General features: G+C 46.4%; 1 protein-coding gene across 2 annotated transcripts in view; it reads left to right on the forward strand.

Annotated features, from left to right (window-relative positions):
* The window catches only part of LOC147903872 (P-loop containing nucleoside triphosphate hydrolases superfamily protein), a 77,412-nt gene that overhangs the window by 14,333 nt on the left and 43,122 nt on the right, over positions 1–19,957 (forward strand). For both annotated transcript variants that reach the window (XM_087372607.1, XM_087372608.1), the window contains exons 2-4: positions 4,236–5,063; positions 5,786–5,877; positions 6,024–6,123. In XM_087372607.1, the coding sequence (XP_087228733.1) occupies positions 4,236–5,063; positions 5,786–5,877; positions 6,024–6,123 (1,020 nt within the window). The remainder of the gene's footprint in view (positions 1–4,235; positions 5,064–5,785; positions 5,878–6,023; positions 6,124–19,957) is intronic.

Genomic DNA, 19,957 nt, shown 5'->3' on the forward strand with positions numbered 1-19,957 from the left:
ATTGCGCCATTTCCAGAGCATGTTGCAGGCCATGTGCCTGCCCACAAACCTCTCCAAATAGCTCGCCAGTAGGCTTCTGCACCCCGGGATACCCCGCCATCTTGCTGCTCATCAGAATCCTCTTGCCAGGGCAGATCCAAGCCATGCTGCCCCTTGCCACCTCCCCTGCACAAAGGCAACATCTGTCGCAGCCACTTTGATGCCTCCAGGTACATGATCTCTCTCTTCTTCATCTGATCCCTGCCCTCATGGCAGCCATCATGCTGCCCATGTAGGCATCTCTCAGATCCTTGGTTCACTCCCCCATGCTCTCCTCATATGGGGGCTTACAGATGGGGAGGTGACCTTTCCAACATCATCACTCACAGATATGGATCACTTCCCTAGTTTGCTGGTACTAGATTCTTTGAAGAGGAGAAAGACTACCAATAAGATACTCTTCTGCCAAGTGCTCAAGAAGTGATGGCGAACCTTCTATAGCAGAATTGGGTCCTCCTACAGCAACTCGAAGAACATTCATCCCAGCCAGAAGAAAGCAAAAGACAGCTGGACCGAACAAAACAACGTATGGAGGAAAAAGAAGCAGAAAAGTCGCTGGAAGAGAGAGGAACCACAGATTTCAAAAAACTACTCGCCCAGGCAGAGAGGCAACAAAAGCTAGACCGAGAGGCGATGCTTCTCCAGCACAAACAGATGTTAGTCGCTATGCAAGCAAGTTTGAGCGCAACAGCGGTCACGGCCACAGCTTCGTCATCGACAAAGGTAACACCACTCACTCGGTCCACTCCCAATTTTGTTAAGTATGATGGTAAGTGTGACCATTCCGCAATTTTGCAATTTATTCATCAGTTTGTAGCTCATTTTGCGTTAGTGCGGATTCAAGATGAGCAAGACAAAGTCCCACCTCATAGCCCCTCATCTTACGGATGAGGCGGTGACCTGGTGGTAGCATTGGGCTAGTAAGCATACTGACCTAACAACGTTTAAGATGAATTTCGTTTGGGCAACGTTTGTGGCCGACCTCAAAGCCCGGTTTCTCACCCCAATATATGCTTAACTTGGAGGATGAGTTCTCTCGTTTCTCCCAAAATGGCTTGCCTGTGTTGACATACAGTAACAAAGTCCCACCTCATAGCCCCTCATCTTACGGATGAGGCGGTGACCTGGTGGTAGCATTGGGCTAGTAAGCATACTGACCTAACAACGTTTAAGATGAATTTCGTTTGGGCAACGTTTGTGGCCGACCTCAAAGCCCGGTTTCTCACCCCAATATATGCTTAACCTGGAGGATGAGTTCTCTCGTTTCTCCCAAAATGGCTTGCCTGTGTTGACATACAGTAACAAGGTCATCACGCTGGCGCAGGAGTTGGACGTGACGGAGAGCGCCAAGATGAAGCACTTCATTTAAGGATTGGACACGAACATACGTTTTACAATTCGGAACTTCGACCCGCCGGATTACGAGCGGCGGGCGTTGACTCTCGCACAGAATCAAGAGATTGTATCTCGTATCTTTTGGCATTGCTCTGAGACATAATTTCTTGGGCATCCTTTGGCACAGATTGACAATGAGATTCTCTCGGGCTGTTTTTGGCAAGCATTTCTGGTTGTTTGGAATCTATCTAAGCGACAGGACTTTGATTTGTTCTTTACTTGGGTTCGCTACAGGGCACTCTGGACTCTCTGGAAAGCTAGGAATCACAGAGTCTTTGGTGTAGATGGAAATCTTCTAGTTGGGATGGTCTCATGGTAAAAAATTTATTGGCTTTTCGGATTTTTTGAAATTGCCATTGCTGCAAATGATTAATACTACTTGGCACAATCAATATCTGCGAGATTCTTGGAAGAAAGAGTTGGTCAAACTTCTTCCCAAGAAGCACATTTGTGAGTCCTTAGCTGATTGGAGGCCCATTACTTTGATGTGAGTGATTTACAAGATCATCATCAAAATGGTGGTTGATCGGATTAAGGAATACTTACATGATGGTCTGCATCCAGCTTAGTATGGCTTTATTCCAAGACGGCATATTACTGATAATATTGCCAATGCTTTTGTTGGGATTGAGTATGCCAAGTACACGGAGCAGGATGTGCTTATCTTGCAGGTAGATATTGCAAAGACATTTGACACCATCCAATGGGACTTTATAGCTCAAACAATGCAGGCTTTGGAATTTGGTAAAAATTGCAGCATGTCATCTTCTGGCTTTATTAGGATAGCAAAGCTGCATGCTTTTGTCTGGAGATTTATCAGAGCCCTAGACACTTCGATGTTCAGTTTGCCAAGGGTGCTGCACCACCGACTGGAGCTGATGTGGCACCGACCAGGCCACGTGGCAGCCGACTGGCTGCTGATGTGTCACCGCTGAGCTGGCCCCTCTGCTGCGACTGTGCCTGCACCCTGTCCCTTCTGGCAGACTGCCTGGTAGTCCTACGTGGCAGCTGCTGATGTGGCTGCCTGCATGGGCTGGTGCTGAGCTGGCTGCCTGCGTGGCAGTCTAGCATGGCCACCGGCTGTGGATGCCCATCAGAGACATTGATTGTGTAACGTGTCCATCTTGGACGGGAATATAAGTTTTTTTGGTTCTACATCTCTCTAGTGGATTGTCCATTTAGTTGCTGCACACATATGCTAAGTACACATTAAGGAAAGAAGTTTTGGATTCCAATATATACCACTATGTGAGTTCCTAAGCTACATAACCCTTTCGCTCTAGGTTGAGGGACCTCTTCTGCTGCATTGTTTCGCTCACTTGGATGCCAAGTGCAAGGATGCAATCTAGAATGGATCGAACTATTGGATTCCAATGTAGTGCCCCCTTATCAACAGCAACCGACGATGTTAAAGGATACTTTTTGATGCATCCAAGCAAAGGCCAAGTAACACTTTTGGCTGAGCATCATAGAAGATTCGGTTAAGAAGTCCTCTGCTTTAACACAACATCAACAGACATAGGTCAAATTTGAGCTTTCTGTACAAATACCCACACCCTTGTCTTATTTGTGAAATTCCTACTCAAGCCTAGACTTTCATGTAAAAGACTAAATTTCAGAGACAATTCCTAATTCCAAGACTAAATCATGAAAGACAAAAACTACTAGAACTTTATTATCATAAGAAGCTTGCTAATACAAAAAACTGTACGCAATGTAAGAGAAGACCATAGAGATCGTCTGCATCTGTATTGGGCTTGTAGGAGGATCTGAATGTTTACAAAATGATAGTCGAAGAGTCCTACACAGCTTGTCAAGTTCCACACACACCACCACAACAAGCCATTGAGTTATATGCATACAGTTGAGCCTTGGATGGTAGAGCACGAGATTCAGATTAACAGCAGCTGAGATCATAGCAGAGAATCAAGGTAATCATCAGTTATATCTCTGGAGAATATGGTGCCATGCAAGCTTCTGAGAGTGAGCAGGAATCGTGGCTGTGATAGCCCTGAAATATTGTCCGCCAACATGCAGATTTGACCCTTTAGTGCTAGCCTTCATCATGGCTGAGTCTGCCCTTCACCTCCGGAGTGCCGACAGAAACTTAGTACGAAGACTTTGTATAAATGGATGCTCAAGTATGTGTGGGTGTGTGGATTTGTATGTGTGAGAGCATATTGTTATACTATGGTCTACACCCACTGTTGGGCGCTGATGACGTCAGTGGGGATGTCATAGTAGCTAGTCCCTGCTATGCATGATGGAGTTCATGGTTTTCAACCTTGTGAGTGACTATCATGAATTGAAACTGCACTATGTTGTGTTTTTAGAGGATGAGTTTGGGAATGTTCCTGGATTCATCTAGGTATATGCAGATTTGACCCTTGTCCCATGTGAGGTTTGCCAACCAGCTCCAACATTACTGCCTTTAAGAGCTGGTTTTAAAGTCTTCGTGCTGGGTGGAAGATTCTAAAGTGTTTCTCAATCTACTGCCTATTTTGAAGTAGCTTTTCCCTTGCTGCTGTTGCTCTTCAAAGCTTGTTTACTTTATTTTGCAATAATGCACAAATAGCAATTAGTCTAGATACTGGATATTGGAATGAAGTATTGAGGGATCGGCGTGTTAGGGTAAAATGAGAATTTCCAAGAAATCATAACTAGTTTTTGGCTGAATTCGATGAGGTTCCAACGGTACACTGAAAGCAAAAATACATAGCTCTTTGGTTGCTTTTACCAAAAGGTTGGTGCTTTTTATGTTTTCAGTAAGGTCTAAGATGCCTGTACACGTTTTTTTGCAGGGAATGTGCTATACTCTTCCTACTCCTGATGACCCTTTCAATGACCTTTATCTAAGGAGGTTAGGAAAGGGGAAAACAAGCAAGCTGCAAAAAGAGGAGGAGGAACATGTTCTTGAGGGGTCCAAAGATAAGGTCAACTCAACAAGTGAAATAGACAGGATACACAGTCATAAGGAAAAAAGGCAAAAACTATACAGAGGTGGTAATGACAAAAATGTGTTGTCCAAAAATCCTATTGAAAGGTCAATGCATATGAAAACCATTTCTGGTTCTGTGAGACACATTCCAGGGTCTAGAGGTCAAGAGTCAAATGAACAAAGTGGAAGCCAGAGATTGAAACGAAAACAAATAGGAGTATTACCTAGCAAAGCTACTGTTGGCAGGCCAATAAATTTTGATAGTGTGCAACTAGATGAGAATCCACGTGGGCTGAAGACAGGAAAGGTCCTGTGGAGACCAAATATTGAAAGGTGTTTGAAAAAAGGTGAGGTATGGGTTGCCGAGGAAGGTGATGCATTTGAATCATCTTTGTGTGCCGCTCTCAATGTTGGTCTCCTAGCCAATTCAACAGGCACAACTTTTGATGACAAAGGATCTAGGGTTGAGAAAAAGAAGAGGATGATATGTAGCGCTTGGGATTGGAAATTCTGGGAGGCATGTGGAGCTGGTTTGGATGTAATTGCCACTGGAAGAGCCACCTCATTGTCATGCCAAGCGGATTACGTGCTAGCTGCTGCAGTGCACATTTCTGCAAAACGGGTCCAAAATACTATTTGCCAAAATCCAATTGTGCTCTTTATCTTAGAGTCCCAAGAGCAAACTGTGCAGGTGAGTTTTGTTGAAAAATTTGCAGACTCTATCTCAATCAAGTATCTCAAAGCAATCCACATTTCTGTGTTTGTGTGCCATACCTTGTTTTGAACATGAAAGGGTTCCCACTCGTGCCACATTGGATATCAAATAGTTGCAAATTGGTGACCCTGTCTTTCTGCATACATACGTTTTTCATTCCTGAAAGTAATTTGATATTTGAAATCAGATACGTGTGCGCTGCTTGTTTAACCTTTAGTTTTGAACATAGGTAGATATGAGATACAGTTCCGTCTCATGCAACCTTGAATTAATATTTTGAGACAGATATGTTGCAAAGTTTTGAAAGCACCCCTGGGTGCTGTTCAAGGTGAAGGTGGTATTTCCAATCCCAATGGAAGGAATTTTGTACTATAATGTGAACTATAATATGACGACATAAGTGTTGCTTTGCTTGCTAAGTATGTCTTCCTTTTGCTTTTCATAAAAGTTTTTGTTTACCTCTTTTTTCTTCTCTTTCATTTTCTCTTTTTTCTCTTTTATTTTCTTTGTAGATTTTTGATCTTTAGAACAACAAATTTTCTAAATTTGTATGATTGGACTTATTCTAGTCTTACAAAGGTATATATTTTACCAGCACTTCTCAAAATCTTTGGTATAGTGTCAGTGAATCTGTCAGGTTTGGTGTCAAGCTGCACAACAAATGGTGAGATCTTAAGCTGCTTTTTTATTCCTTTCAGGTCAGAAACATTTGTAAACACTTAAAGCAAGCTTTAAGGATACATTCAGTTAGTTTGCACACAGGGACCTCTCTGCAGCATCAAGTTGAAGGGTGTGTGCTTTCTTTCCTTGTTAGCATGCAAAATGCACTATTAGAACCGTTGTCCACTGTCCACTTACCACGTAGAATGAAGTGTTGACTGAGTCACAAGCTTTAAAGAATTATCATTCCTATTGATTAAATTGTTTTCTTTTCAGGTTGAGCTCGAGTTTACCTGAGATTCTGGTGGCGACTCCTGATAGACTTTGTGAATTACTTGCTGTAAAAGCAGTTTCCATCTCAAACGTCTCTTTCATGGCAAGTCACTTCACAGATCAGGTTGCATTGTCTGCTTTGCGGTGTTTTTCCTGTCCCCAAGCTCTATGAACTCACAGGGCAGTTTATGCTTGCAAACTGATTGAGATCATAAGTATTGCTTTGCTTATTAAGTGGTTTTCTTTCTTTTCTTTTTTTGTGTTTCTAAAATTGTGCCTTATTTTAGAGAATCTTCCTCTCTCTCAGGTGCAGCCTTGACTTTGAGATCAGATGATGGTCCCATTGCTTCTTCCCTGAAGGCTTTAGTGATCTAGCTTGTTTTGTCAAATACTGAGATCAGGGATACTTGGCCCTTTTCATTTGGAGATAGGAGCACGCTGCGGGCTGCCTTATTTTACTTATGTCATACCCTGCCTGATCTGTAGTATGCCATTTCATAGTAAGCAGGTACATGCACAAGCACATCACACAGCATTGTCTGGCAGTGAAGCGGGTCTTCTGTTACTTGAAGTGTTCTATGGTGATTAGTCTTCACTGGTTTTGCATGCATTCACAGACAGTGATTGGGCAGGTTCTTACGACACGAGAGTGTCCCATAGTGGCAATTGTTTCATGCTTGGCTCTTTATGCATATATTATTCAGCACGAAGCAGCCTACAGTTGCTACTTTGAGTTGTGAAGCTGAGTATAGGGCAGCCTTCACAGCCACTGTAGAGTGGGACATGCCTTGCAAGGCACTTGCAGATCTTGATGTGAGCCAGGCATTCTCTACCATGATCTATACTGACAGCTAGAGTGCTTTGGCTCTTGCACGTAATCTTGTCTTTCATGCACATACGAAGCACATTGAGGTGCACTATCATTATGTTCAAGAGCAATTGTCAACTGGAGATATACAGTTGTCCTACGTTCCCACGGACAATAACTTAGCAGATGTCTTCACGAAGGCTCTACCATGACCTAAGTTTGAATCTTTTCAGTAAGCTTCACTCTTGTTACCATTTGTCACGTGGTTTTGCTTCCTTGAACTATCATAAGTTGCTATATTCATCATATGTGCAACCATGATATAGCTTCCAGGTATATCTGAGATGTATCCAGGATACTTCAGCCATATCATGGAGGGGGTTTGTTGACACTTAGCCCTGGTATGGCCTTGTAGGTTAGTCAGGATATTTAGTCCTAGGACACTGGTCTAATGGGACAACTAGTACACTTAAGACATTTTAGTACTAAGTTGACTTTGGTTGACTTTGGGCCCTTATATTGGCCATCTTTTGTACTTTCTCATTATCCATTTGCAAATACATTTCACTTCCTTCAGCTTTTTGTCTCCTTGTATTCCAATTTCCTTCCATCGCTCCTAGCATCCTCATCTCTTGGATGTGCAGCCCACATCGCAGCCCATTTTGCTGCCCATGTGGCAGCCACATTCCTTGTGTTTTCTGTGTGTGCTTGCTGCCCACATGACAGCCCATGTACTATTGATGTGGCAGCCCCTTATATTGTATGTTCTGGGCAAGTTTGCTGCCCATGTGACAGCCAATGTGCTGCCCATGTCGCAGCCCTATCCTACTCTGATCCACCTCCCCCATGCTGTCCTCATATAGAGGCTCACAACCGGGAAGGTGACCATCTAATTTTCAACACTGTTGATGCACCTATCCCTGTAGAACTCCAATCCACCACGTACCTTTAAGTAGGTCAAGTAGCTGCTCAAGGATGAGCTCTTTTTGTGCAATTCGCTCCATGTCTATGCGCTCTTCTATTGATAGTAGGTATGCACACTGTGGTGCCCTTAAATACCTGCTCTGTGAACTGCCCCAAGAAGGTCTCCTTTCATAGGGCACAAGGCCCACAATAGATGGCCCTAGGATTTGGCCTGTAGTGATAAGAGGCATGCTATAAGAATTACATGGAGTACATGAGTACATGACTCTAAAGACTCTTAAATTTAAGAAGTGTAAGAGGAGAAGTATAACACTCAATACATCTTACAAGTATGAATACAATTGAGAGCTGATTTGTCACATATGATATGAATCATAACTCATCACATAAATTGAGAACATGAGTGTGGATGAGCATGAGAAGTTGAACATGGATGTGCATCAAGCATGAGATCACAACCTTGAACAATGGAGACACATTGTAGTGGTGCAGATGCGATGAAGAGAGTAGGTAGAGCTAGAGACACTAAGAGCATAAGAATATCAATGTATCGGCGGTGTGCATGCTTAGAAAGATTGGAAGTATGGACTATGCAAGGTAGTACTTTGTTCTGGATTCTTATAACTAGCGATTACATCTTACCAACACCAATACCCTACCTCCCCTTCAAATCGCACCAACCCAACCCCCCACCCTCACTGAACCCTGCCTCCCCTTTTGTTTTTGGGCAACAAAAAAAGTATAATTTTATATTACTTTATCAAAAGATGCATATTTCTGTTCCATTACATTCCACCCTCTGGACGGGGGCATATAGAGAGAAAAACATATTCTTGTCACATTCCACCCTCTGCACGAGGGGATATCAGTTGGAAATCGACCAATAGAGGGTACGCACAACTGAAGACAGAAAGAATAGCCTAGGAGCTCACATAGTGTGTGTGGGGAGTGGAATCACAAACTTCTTAAACTTATGTGCTTCATATATGTGCAGATCAGGAAGCCAGGTATAGAATCCACCAAAACAATATATTTCCGTCCAAAACTATGGACTCAACAAAAGAGATAGATCCAGGATCCCACCAACGTGTAGTCCTCTGATCTTACCAAAGGTCCTTCTCTATCTGCTAGTCTCTTCTAAAACCCTGAGTCTGCGTGCTCCACCTTGAGCGTATGTAGACTCTCCGTTCAGAGATCTCAGCTTTTTGCTGCCCTAGGAGACAGCCAAGTCCCAGCCCTAGTAGAGCTCAGTCTGCAGCCTCTATGGCACTCCTCTGCCCCCTGGAAGTAGACCTGAGGATATGAGTTCTGCTGGTCCTTCTGCTCCCACACTCGCTGGTGTGCTGGATGAGTGAATGCCCTGCAATGGGCTGCTTTTATAGGCCATCAAGGGGCCCTTGAAAATACTGACTGGTCTGCCATAAACTGGCCGACTCAGTCTGCCCTACAGCCGACTCAGCAGCTCCTTAAAAGCGGCCCTTCTGGGGCTGAAAACTAGGGGCCCTTGGCCCACAGAAGTAGGGCACTGGCCCTCACATCAAGGCAAGGGATCAGCCCCTAGGGCTGCCCTATATCAGGCCTGGTTGGCTGCCTCCAAGCAGCCCAATCTCTTGGCCGACCCATGTGCTGGTCTGTCCCGCCTCTGCTGCGCCCTCTTCTGGCTCCTTGATCTGCCCACACGTGTGCGCCTCTATCCCGTATTGATTACATCTGTTGACACCTCTCGTGAGCTCATATCCTTTTCTCTTAGGTCCCTGTTGTGCTGCCCTTTGCTCCGCCTTACGCTGTTGCAGGTCAGCCAGGTACCATTGTCCTCTCTTCTCCCTCTTCTGGGCATATGCTGCCCTAGGTCTTCCTCCCCCACGCTCTCCTCATTTGGGGGCTTACAGCTGGGGAGGTGCCCTTTACAACACCCCCTCTCACCGACACATCTCGGCCCAATGCCAACACGTTGATGACGTTACCCCAACAACTTCCATGCTGAAACCCTCTGGCACAAGTTGGTGTCGATTCCGGTTTTTGGCTTTTCAAGTAGTGGCTCCTGCTCCTCCAGGTCTGGTCCTGCACAAGCAAACCATCCTATTACATAGGTCCATCCACGGTAGCACCTGATGGCATCACCACCTTCAATCACGTTCCCATGCTTGAACTTGAGTAATCTAGACGCCATGATCTTCCGGTTGTCCCCCTCATAATGAGTAAACAACCTGGAGTCTTCCAGGCACCATGCTCTAAAGGTTCAACCTGTCATGCTCTAAAGGTTCAACCCGTCCTTCCTTTGGTAAGGTCCGCAACAAAAGAACCATCTTGAGAAATGAAATCCCGGACCATGAACTCTCACTGAGTTCTCATGGAAGTACTCTTCTGGCTTCAATACACCTTGTCCATCACCTCAGTTACGTGAGCAGTGGACCATCCACAATGCTTTCCATGTTAGCTTGTTGAAGCCTTTTCATGGAGAAGTGCCACAGGATATGCCAGTTGAAGAGCAACCTGAAGTTGATGAGCAAGATGAGGTCTTGATTCCTGAGCAGATTGTGACACATAAGGATCGGAAGGTTAATGGTAGAGTTGCCAGATGCTATCGAGTGAAGTGCAAGAATTATCCTACGAACCATGCGATCTGGATGGAAGAGAGTGAATCGGTAGATTCACCACAGGTTTTACAGCTCTACCTTGAGGCATTTGGTCTCAAGCCTACTATGGTAGTGACTCATGCCGGTTCAGCAGAGCACAGGTCTGGGGCATTACGAGATGCTCATGGGGGGGGTAGCACCTCCGCACCCACAGTGCAGAGAGGCTCACAGGATATCTAGAGGTCGCTTGGTGACACTGCGGTTTCACCCGATGCACTGATGCTGACAGTGTTTTTGCCATGAGACTTCTATGATGAGTGATCATGACACTCCAGTTGGTTGATACACCGCCATACAGATGGATCTGCAGTCCTGTTGTATGTACATTGTATTTTTGGTACTTCATGTGATGGTGTACTATTGATTATGGGCTGTTTATGCCTATTGTGACACCCTTTTCTATTTGCTGTAATTTTGGGACAGCAAACAAGATAGTTTGCTGTTTCAAGAGGGGGGTATGTCACGGGACGTGGTGGTGATGGTGAGTGTCTAAACTAACTGTCACTGAATTTAGCCTAGGATACCAGGCTAGGGGTCTTAGTTAATGCCCAAAAGGTACCTATGATTTCATGTGCGATAAGTGCAACTCCTAGTGCTATTAGAGTGGTTTCAATTCTAAGGTCATTGGTTTGGTTCGATGGGGTCATTCTTAAAAAATTGACCCTCTAGAGATCCTACAAACCAGGGTCATTGGTTCCCAAGCATTACGGGCATCTGACTCCCCTAGGGGCATTAAAATCCCACGCCTCATTTTGTACATGTGTCAGTGTGTGGCCTCTGTGCTTGCCTTGTGGCACCTAGGTGTCACCCCTGGAAGCCCCTGGAGCCCTTCCTTTCCCTTCCTTGCTGTTTTGAGTCTTCTTCCCTACCAGAGCAGCCTCATTGTGAAGATGGCGGATTTTTGCAGCCTCCCTCTTGCTGGCTGAAGTTGATTTTCGAGCTTTCTTCGCAACAGTTCTCCTCCCCTTGCTGCTTTCTGCTGTTGGCATGCTTCTTGGACTTGGACGCCTCCATTCTGGGCCACTTTTGGAGCTTTTCTCAACTTTCTTCGTGGCAAAAGTCTTCCTTTCTTGATTCTGAAGCCATATTCTTGGACGCCTCTCTTCGTGCTCCTGCTTGGTGCAAGGCACACTGGAGTTGCTGGTGGGCTAGAATCACCATTCTGGTGGTTGCAATCATGGTGGATCTGTTTCAGCTTGCTGAACCCTCTCTTTCTTGATCTTTTCTGGTGCTAGAAGTCACTCATAGGCAGCTCCCTCCTACCAGATTTTGCTGTCTGCTATTCAACCTACTTTTGGAGCTGTTTCGGGCTGAAACAGTGTCTTTTCTGTTGGCTGGATTCTCATCTTCTCTTTCTACTTTATGCTACTGCCATTCTTATTGAGTTTGTGCGGTTGGCCCAGGAGAGGGTTGGGGCATTGGTTGTGATGCTCTCTTCCTGGGGGAGCAGTGGCTAGCCTTGGGCTCAGTAATGGCTTGGATATATGTGAAGCATTGCTTGGCATGCTGCCAGGTTGTTCTGCTTGCGTTATGCATGACTATTGAAAGGAACCAAGAGAATAGCATTGGGAGTTGGTCACTAGTAGAGCCACGGGTTGGCATTGTATTGGGTTGTAGCTGCAGGTGAGCTCTTGAAGGGAGTCCCTTTGTATTTGAGCTAACCAGTAATTAAATAAATACTGCAAGGGGCGCTAAGTGTTGGAACCAACAGGTGTCACTCGTCATGCTTTTGAGTAGGGGCATTCTAGCCTCCCTTGCTTTAAATGGTTCAATGATGCTATGCAGTGAAGTTATATGCTCTGAGTTGTGTTTGTGGACAATGGCAATGTTTCAAGTTGGCTGTATTTCAGATTTGTGAGATAGTAGAGTCAGTTACACTGCCCTTTGTCAATTAAAGGCCGGTTACAGGTCATTTACCAAATCTCCTTCATCCATATCCAAGTTGTAGGGCTGATGTTGAAGAAGCAAGATCCGGGATGTGTTATCTGTCTCATACAGATCCTCAGGATGGTCCACGCCTCTATTGACGTGTTGGTCATTTGGATGTGAGCAAGCACAGAGTCCGCCGTAGTCCCTATGATCTAGACAAGGGCGTGGGCATCTCTATCTTCCATGCTTCGAGCTCCTCTCCATCTATTGGTATGAGTATCCTCCCATTGTTGTCCACCACATCCTCCGGCTTCGCCTCTTCTCCCATTGTCAGCATCTGTGTTGCTAATCCACACAGCAAAATTGAAAAGCAAACTCAACCTTCTGTAGACCAGAACTCTATACGCACCTGATTGAACCTGAGTCACCCTCCTTCTCACAAGGGCTCTATCTTCCAGTCGTGGAGTTGATTCCCAAGAGCCAGTGAATCAAGGCCGTCCTTCAGCAAGGTCCTTGCCTTCAAACTCCCACACTTGTGAGCCTCCTACTTCGGCTCTGGTACCATGTTAGAAATCGACCAGCAGAGGTACACACAGCGGAAGTCCCAGCCCTAGTAGAGCTCAGTCTGCAGCCTCTATGGCACTCCTCTGCCCCTTGGAAGTAGACTTGAGGATATGAGTTCTGCTGCTCCTTTTGCTCCCACACTCGCTGGTGTGCTGGATAAGTGAATGCCCTGCAATGGGCTGCTTTTATAGGCCATCAAGGGGCCCTTGAAAATACCGACTGGTCTGCCATAAACTGGCCGACTAAGTCTGCCCTACAGCCGACTCAGCAGCTCCTTAAAAGCGGCCCTTATGGGGCTGAAAACTAGGGGCCCTTGGCCCATAAAAGTAGGGCACTGGCCCTCACATCAAGGCAAGGGATCAGCCCCTAGGGCTGCCCTATATAAGGCCTGGTTGGCTGCCTCCAAGCAGCCCAATCTCTTGGCCGACCCATGTGCTGGTCTGTCCCGCCTCTGCTGCGCCCTCTTCTGGCTCCTTGATCTGCCCACACTTGTGCGCTTCTATCCCTTATTGATCCATACTTTTGCTGATGCCTTCCGTGAGGTCATAGCCTTTTCTCTTAGGTCCCTATTGCTACCCTCTGCTCCGTCTTATGCTCCTGCAGGTTAGCTAGGTACCTTTTGTTGAGAGACCATGCTCAACATCATGTGATCATATGTGCATAGCATTAACCCAGTAGAGTGCTATAAAGGAAAGGGTTAGATGCCCTAACCCTAACCCTAAAAGGGTTTGTATATTTTCTACATTTTCAACTAAATCTAGTGTATAGTTACTCATTTGTGGTGTGCTCTCTAGCTATGCCCTCTCTCCTCATCATCACTCTTCTTTTCTCCCCTCTTCATATTTTGTCATGGTATCAGAGCTCCCTTGCCTTCCGCTGAGGCATTGCGATTAGCGCGAGAGAGATTGAGAGATCAAAAGCGATCGAGTGTGCTTTCATTCCGTTGATGAAAGAGAAGTTTCTGTCAGAGAATTCCGTCCTTGAGAGTTTAAAGTTCCGCTTATCTCCTTTGAGAGTTTGTGAGAGATCCGATTGAGAAAGAGAGATTTTCCGTCCATTGTTCTTTCTTTGTGTGTGAGAAAGAGATAGGGAGAGAAAGAAAGGTAGATTGAGAGAGATCTTTGTGCTAGGTTTTGATTCTGAGAGAGAAGTAGAGCTTGGAAAAGGCAACATACAACATGAAAGGTTTGAACAACTGCACCACCCAAGCAATGAGTTCTTGGGCTGCAATGAGTTCTTGATGGGACTGCAGTGAGTTCTTGATGCTGGATGTTAGAATTTGCGGGTAGCAGAAGGCTTCTAGCAAGCCATTCGGCCAGCAGCTCCTTCTTCAGCAGTACCTTTGGTATGCTCCTTCTACAGCTCCTTCTAATATGTACTGCCACCAAACCTATATACTCCAGCGACACATTGACAATAGCTCCTTCGCTGCCCACAACACACAAGCTCCGGAAGACCATAGCCACGACTCGCCTCCAACAATCGACCCGAATGCAAATGTGCAGCGGCTCACGGGAGGCTCTCCATATGATTGTACCTCCAAGTAAATCCCATGACTCGGCTTATTTAAAGCTGGGACTCATAGACGCCAATGACCTCTACAACCTCTACAACGACTCGACTTCCTACCTCAACTCCTCGTCCTACAACACAGTAAGTAGAACCTCCACAGCGGTTGCTTAGATGCCTGTGACTCTATTTCTACAGACAGCCCGTCGACGCCATCGACTCCAAGGCGACTAGCGCACGTGCCTCCAGGATGGCTCCAACGTGGCTATCTCGGCATGCATCACAAATAGTTTATCCAGCTGCGCTAACAGCCGACAAGCACCACACCTGACAGCAGCCTCTGACTCTCTCTAGACCTCTCCAAACAGCCAGCTAGCACTCAACCACCTTCTGCCAGCGCTGAACTGCAACGGACGGCTCCAGCTCTCAGTACGACCTCTGAGCGACTTTCGGCTAGGTGGCTCCTACAACCATAGCCAAGGCTATCCAAAACGGCTCCAAACGGCATCTGCAGTTCTCCATAGCCGTCCAACTCTCTATGCGTAGAAGGCGATAGAATCTTCAAAAGATTTTGGCATATCCTCAAAAGATTTCGGTAGTCCGTAGCGTGACACGTGGCTAGTCTTATCCTCACCCAGGATCACCCCATCCTTTGGGCTTGGTCAACAAGTTGTTACGTGGCAGATAGGCCAACCCTGGTTTGGTCAATCTTACCTTGGGTTGTATTGGGTTAGTCAGCCTTGGTCAAGAGGCAGCCCAGGGTCCTCTGTCACATCATTAGACATGTCAGCCTGCCATGTCACATGGCTAACATCCACTGTCAACGTTATCTGCCACGTCATACCCTCCACGTCAGCAGTCAAAGTCACACTGCCAGCTCATCATCGCCACGTGGCAGTTCCCAGTCAAGCACTCTTACCTCTTGTAAGGCACACAGCACACAGCATGTGACCACACTTGCCACCTCAACACAGGGCTTCACAGGCACACCCCTTGCTAAGCACTGCTGCCACATCATCACTGCATGTGACTCACCCTGTCACATCATCATTGAGCACTTTGCACCCTTTTTGCCCCTTTACCTAGATCAAGCCGTATCTCTTGATCCAGGAAGAATTTGAGGCGCTCCAAAAAGAAAAAACGCTCGATTTTTGTGCTCTACGCGTTCGTCACATCGCGCGCATACTTCGGCGCAAGTATCACACACGTTTGAGCCTCGGCGACAAATCCACTTCCTACATGCACATCAGTCTCTACATCGACGCATCTGACCCAGCACCTAAAACGAACAAAGCTGTTTTTTCATCGTTCCATGATTGATCTAGATCTAGTTCAGAGTAGATTAGATCATCCATAGCGGAGAGAACTCCAAACCAGCCAATTAAAGCCATGTCGAAAACTTCCTAATTAGTTCCTACTCCGAGTCAGTCCCAGTGCTTACATGCGGTTTCACGTCATCACATTACATGAAACCTAACGTTTCACAGTTCAGTGGGCTATCTACCTTGTAAAGCCTCTTGGCTATTCGTGGCATCATTTGTCACAAGCCTTGTAAGATATTGGATTATATTTTGTAGTTCTATCTTCATCGACGGTTCAGATTTCACTTGACACAGTAAGTGTTTTGCAGTCGATTCAGACAGTGATTTCACAGACACTTTGAGTACATTTCTTGCATCATGTCTACGACTAGCAACCTCAATTTGGAGGCATCTGCTAAGCTAGACAACTCCAATTACGGCACATGGAAATACCGAATGGAGACCATTCTTATATTTCAGGAGACAAATGGGAGTATATCGATGGATCTACACCTAGACCATTGGACTATCTAGCCAGTAGTAGCTCTACTCCACTTATTGTTACAGCACCAGCAGCGGGATCTCTAGCTACACCAACAATTTCTGCACCTATAGCAGATCTTGCCATTGTTCGAGCACAGGCAAAATGGGACAAGAAAGATACGTATGCATCTCATCCGATCAAGCAGAATGTGCACGATGTCATTAGATCGTATGAGAGAACGGAGAGATGACGGAAATATAGAGCTGAGAGTGAGCTGTGTAAACTGTAAAAGAGAGCTGAGAAACCTGAGGAAACAGTGTCCAAACCTCTCTCTGTTTGCTGGTCCAAACCTCCGACTGTTGTGCTGCGTGGTCACCTTCAGAGGAGGCTGAACTGATGGCCAAGGGACTGAGGCTAGAGCAGGGCCAGATCTGAGGATCTCAGGGGCTGCACAGGAGGCTGAAGTGGAGCTGCAGGAGGACTGAAGGCAGGAGCAAACTGAATGAGAAAACAGGGCAGCCAAGGGCCCTTTTATAGGGCTGGACTGAGCCAACCCAGTCTGTAAACAGACTGACTCAGTCTGTTTTACAGACTGGCTGGCCTACAACAAGCCTATAAAAAGCCCTCCCTGGCTCATTTGCCAGGGGAGTTTTTGGGCAGTCTTTGCAGGCTACCTTCCGTGCTTACCTCCTAAAGGGACTCCTAACGTGGGCTAAGACCTAAACTATAATATGGAAACACTTAACCTACTGTTCTCCAGTGGGTACTAGTGAACAAGAATTGACTACTGACTTGACCTAAGGCTGAGAGATTGACCTACGTAGCTTGTGCCTGACTGTCCGTGGACAAGGGCTCACCAAGGGGTCACAGCATATGACAAAATCTCCTATCTGGGAACTATAATACACTTGTCGATGTAGCCAGTGTCACCTTGCACCCAAGTGCAGGGGTGCATGTGACATTCCCTCCTTCTTAACTTGGCGGTAGGTTCATTGCTTCCAAGTACTGCGCCAATATCTGGGGAAACTCCTGTAAAAAATCTTCGTCCAGCCACACCGCTTCATGGGTACCTCGGTCACGGAACTTGGTGTAAAACTCCTAGATCCTTCGTCTTGACCCATACTTGAATTTATGAAGAAGGATCTGTTTTGGCTGCAAAACTTCGGCTTCATCAAGAACTTCAGGTTGTTGCTCGTCGGAAATCTCTGAAAGAGGAGGCCCAAAATATGGCTTCAAGCAAGCTACATGGAACACGTTGTGCATAGTCCAACTGTCTTGTAGGCGTAACTTCATTGAGACATCATTGATCTTTTGAATAATCGGGAATGGTCCGAAGCTCGTGAAGGATAGCTTAGGGCATCGCTTGCCCACCTGCTTCAATCGTTGCTTGATAATGCGTAAATACACCCATTGATCCTCTTTATACTGGACATCTCGTCTGGATTTATTAGCTTGGTGTGTATACGATGCTTGAGCTTTGGCGATGTGGCTTTTCACGGACTCCATAATCTTTGCCATGGATTCGATGGTTTTGTTGGCTTCAAGAGATGGAGACACCATCCGGGTGAGGAGTGAGGTAAATCGCTGTCCAAACGCCGCTTCATAAGGTGTGCGACCAATACTTGAAGAATAGGTATCGTTCAAAATGGCTTGCACAAGCGGAAGAAACTGCTCCCACTTTCCGTGAGCATCATGACAATATGATTTCAAAATATCAAATGCCATACCATTATACTTTTCCGTCTCGCCGTTCGATTGCGGATGGAAAGCGCTGGACATCTGCAGCTTAGTACCAAAATTATCAAACAAGGCTCGCCAAAAGTTAGACGTAAACTTAGAGTCCCTGTCGGATGTGATGGTCTTCGGCAACCCTCCAGTGGGATACCAATACTTGATAAACAAACGAGCTACATCTTCAGCGCTGGCCGTTTGTTTGCAGGAAATGAGCATACGTTCTAACTCCCCCTCCATAGACTTTGAAAGTCGATAAGGGAACTTACTTGGAGGTGTCGAGTCCGGAAGTAGATGGATGCGATGGTCTTCCGGTCGGTTGGGAGGTAGCTGGGGTGGCAGATCGTTGCGGAGCATGATGTCATTGAACTCTTGGAGTAGATCCGCCATTGCTTGCCCCATCGGAGGAGCGGCTTGAACTGCAGTGATTTGGCATTGGACATAGACAAGTCCACACATTGCACCCTTGCGGACGGCGCGACCTGCTTGAATATGAGAGATTAATGGAATCCCTGGTATGCTCCGATCACCGCGTATCACGGCGGGCTCAGGTAAACCTTCCACAATCGTGAAGGTGTCCTGCCGCCAATCAGGCGTCGGAACATGCTCATGGAACCACTGAATCCCGAGGATCATGTCGCACCCCATCAAAGGAGTCAATATAAAATCCCGCGTAAACATGGCCTTCTGAATTGAAAAAGTGAACTAGATGGCCTTATGCGTGATGTGTGTGCGCAAGCCGGGCGTGAACCTGTCCACTGCAAGCTCGTGAGGCACCAAGGTGCACCCCATTGTCTTGGCAAGCTGAGGGGAGATGGCATCCTCTGAACTCCCCATATCGAATAGGACAATAAACTGATGCCCGTTAGCTGTGCCGTACGCTCGAATGAGCGCCTTCATTTGATCTGAGAAGTCGCCCTCCTTCTTACCTTGAAAGACCACTGTAGGAACGGGGTTCAAAGCAGGGAAGACGGCATTCGTAGCTGAGGATGGAGGCGGAGCTGGAAGAGCCAATACATTAGCGACGGACGAAGTAGGTGCTTTCGCATCCTTTTTGGCAAGCCACTTCGGACAATCCTTCTTGCCATGCCTAGCGATGTGGTGGCAATGAAAGCAGCGATGTTCTTGGTGGTATCGCTTCTGCTCGTCGGGCTGTAGATAGCCTCTTGTAATACCCGCTTTAGCCTTCTCATCCGGAGTCATCTTTGGCTTGGATTCCCTCTTTTGACCAGATGCCTGGCCGTCTTTCTTTAGGAACTGGTTGTCCTTCTTCTGATCCTTACCCGCTGTGTTGTTTGATTGCTGCGGGGCTTTGGAATCTCTCTGGACCTACTTGGGCTTTCCCCCGTTCAGCATCATCTCTTGATTTTGTGCGAGAGTCAACGCCCGCTCGTAATCTGGCGGGTCAAAGTTCCGAATGGTAAAACGTATGTTCGTGTCCAAACCTCGAATGAATTGCTTCATCTTGGCGCTCTCCGTCACGCCCAACTGTTGCGCCAGTGTGATGACCTTATTACTGTATGTCAACACAGGCAAACCATTCTGGGAGAGACGAGCGAACTCATCCTCCAGGTTAAGCATATATTGGGGTGGGAGAAAACGGGCTTTGAGGTCGGCCACAAACCAAACGAAATTCGTCTTAAACGTCAGTATGCTTACTAGCCCAATGCTGCCACCAAGTCACTGCCTCACCTGTAAGATGAGGGGCTGCAAGGTGGACTTTATCTTGCTCATCTTGAATCCGCGCTAACGAAAAATGAGCTACAAACTGATGAATAAATTGCAAAATTGCTGAATGATCACACTTACCATCATACTTAACAAAATTTGGAGTGGACCGAGTGAGTGGTGTTACCTTTGTCGATGGCGAAGCTGTGGCGGAGACGGCCGCTGCGCTCAAACTTGCTTGCATAGCGGCTAACATCTGTTTGTGTTGGAGAAGCATCGCCTCTCGGTCTAGCTTTTGTTGCCTCTCTGCTTGGGCGAGCTCTGCGCGTCGCAGTGCCTCCTCATTTTTGCGTTCCTCATGCATCAACAAGAGCAGTTTTTCAAAATCTGTGGTTCTTCTTTCTTCCAGCGGCTTTTCTGCTTCTTTTTCCTCCAGACGTTGT

This window comes from Dipteris shenzhenensis, chromosome 3 (assembly GCF_047967505.1).
Source record: "Dipteris shenzhenensis isolate YYH24624 ecotype China chromosome 3, Dip_SZ_1.0, whole genome shotgun sequence".
NCBI classification, from domain to species: domain Eukaryota; kingdom Viridiplantae; phylum Streptophyta; class Polypodiopsida; order Gleicheniales; family Dipteridaceae; genus Dipteris; species Dipteris shenzhenensis.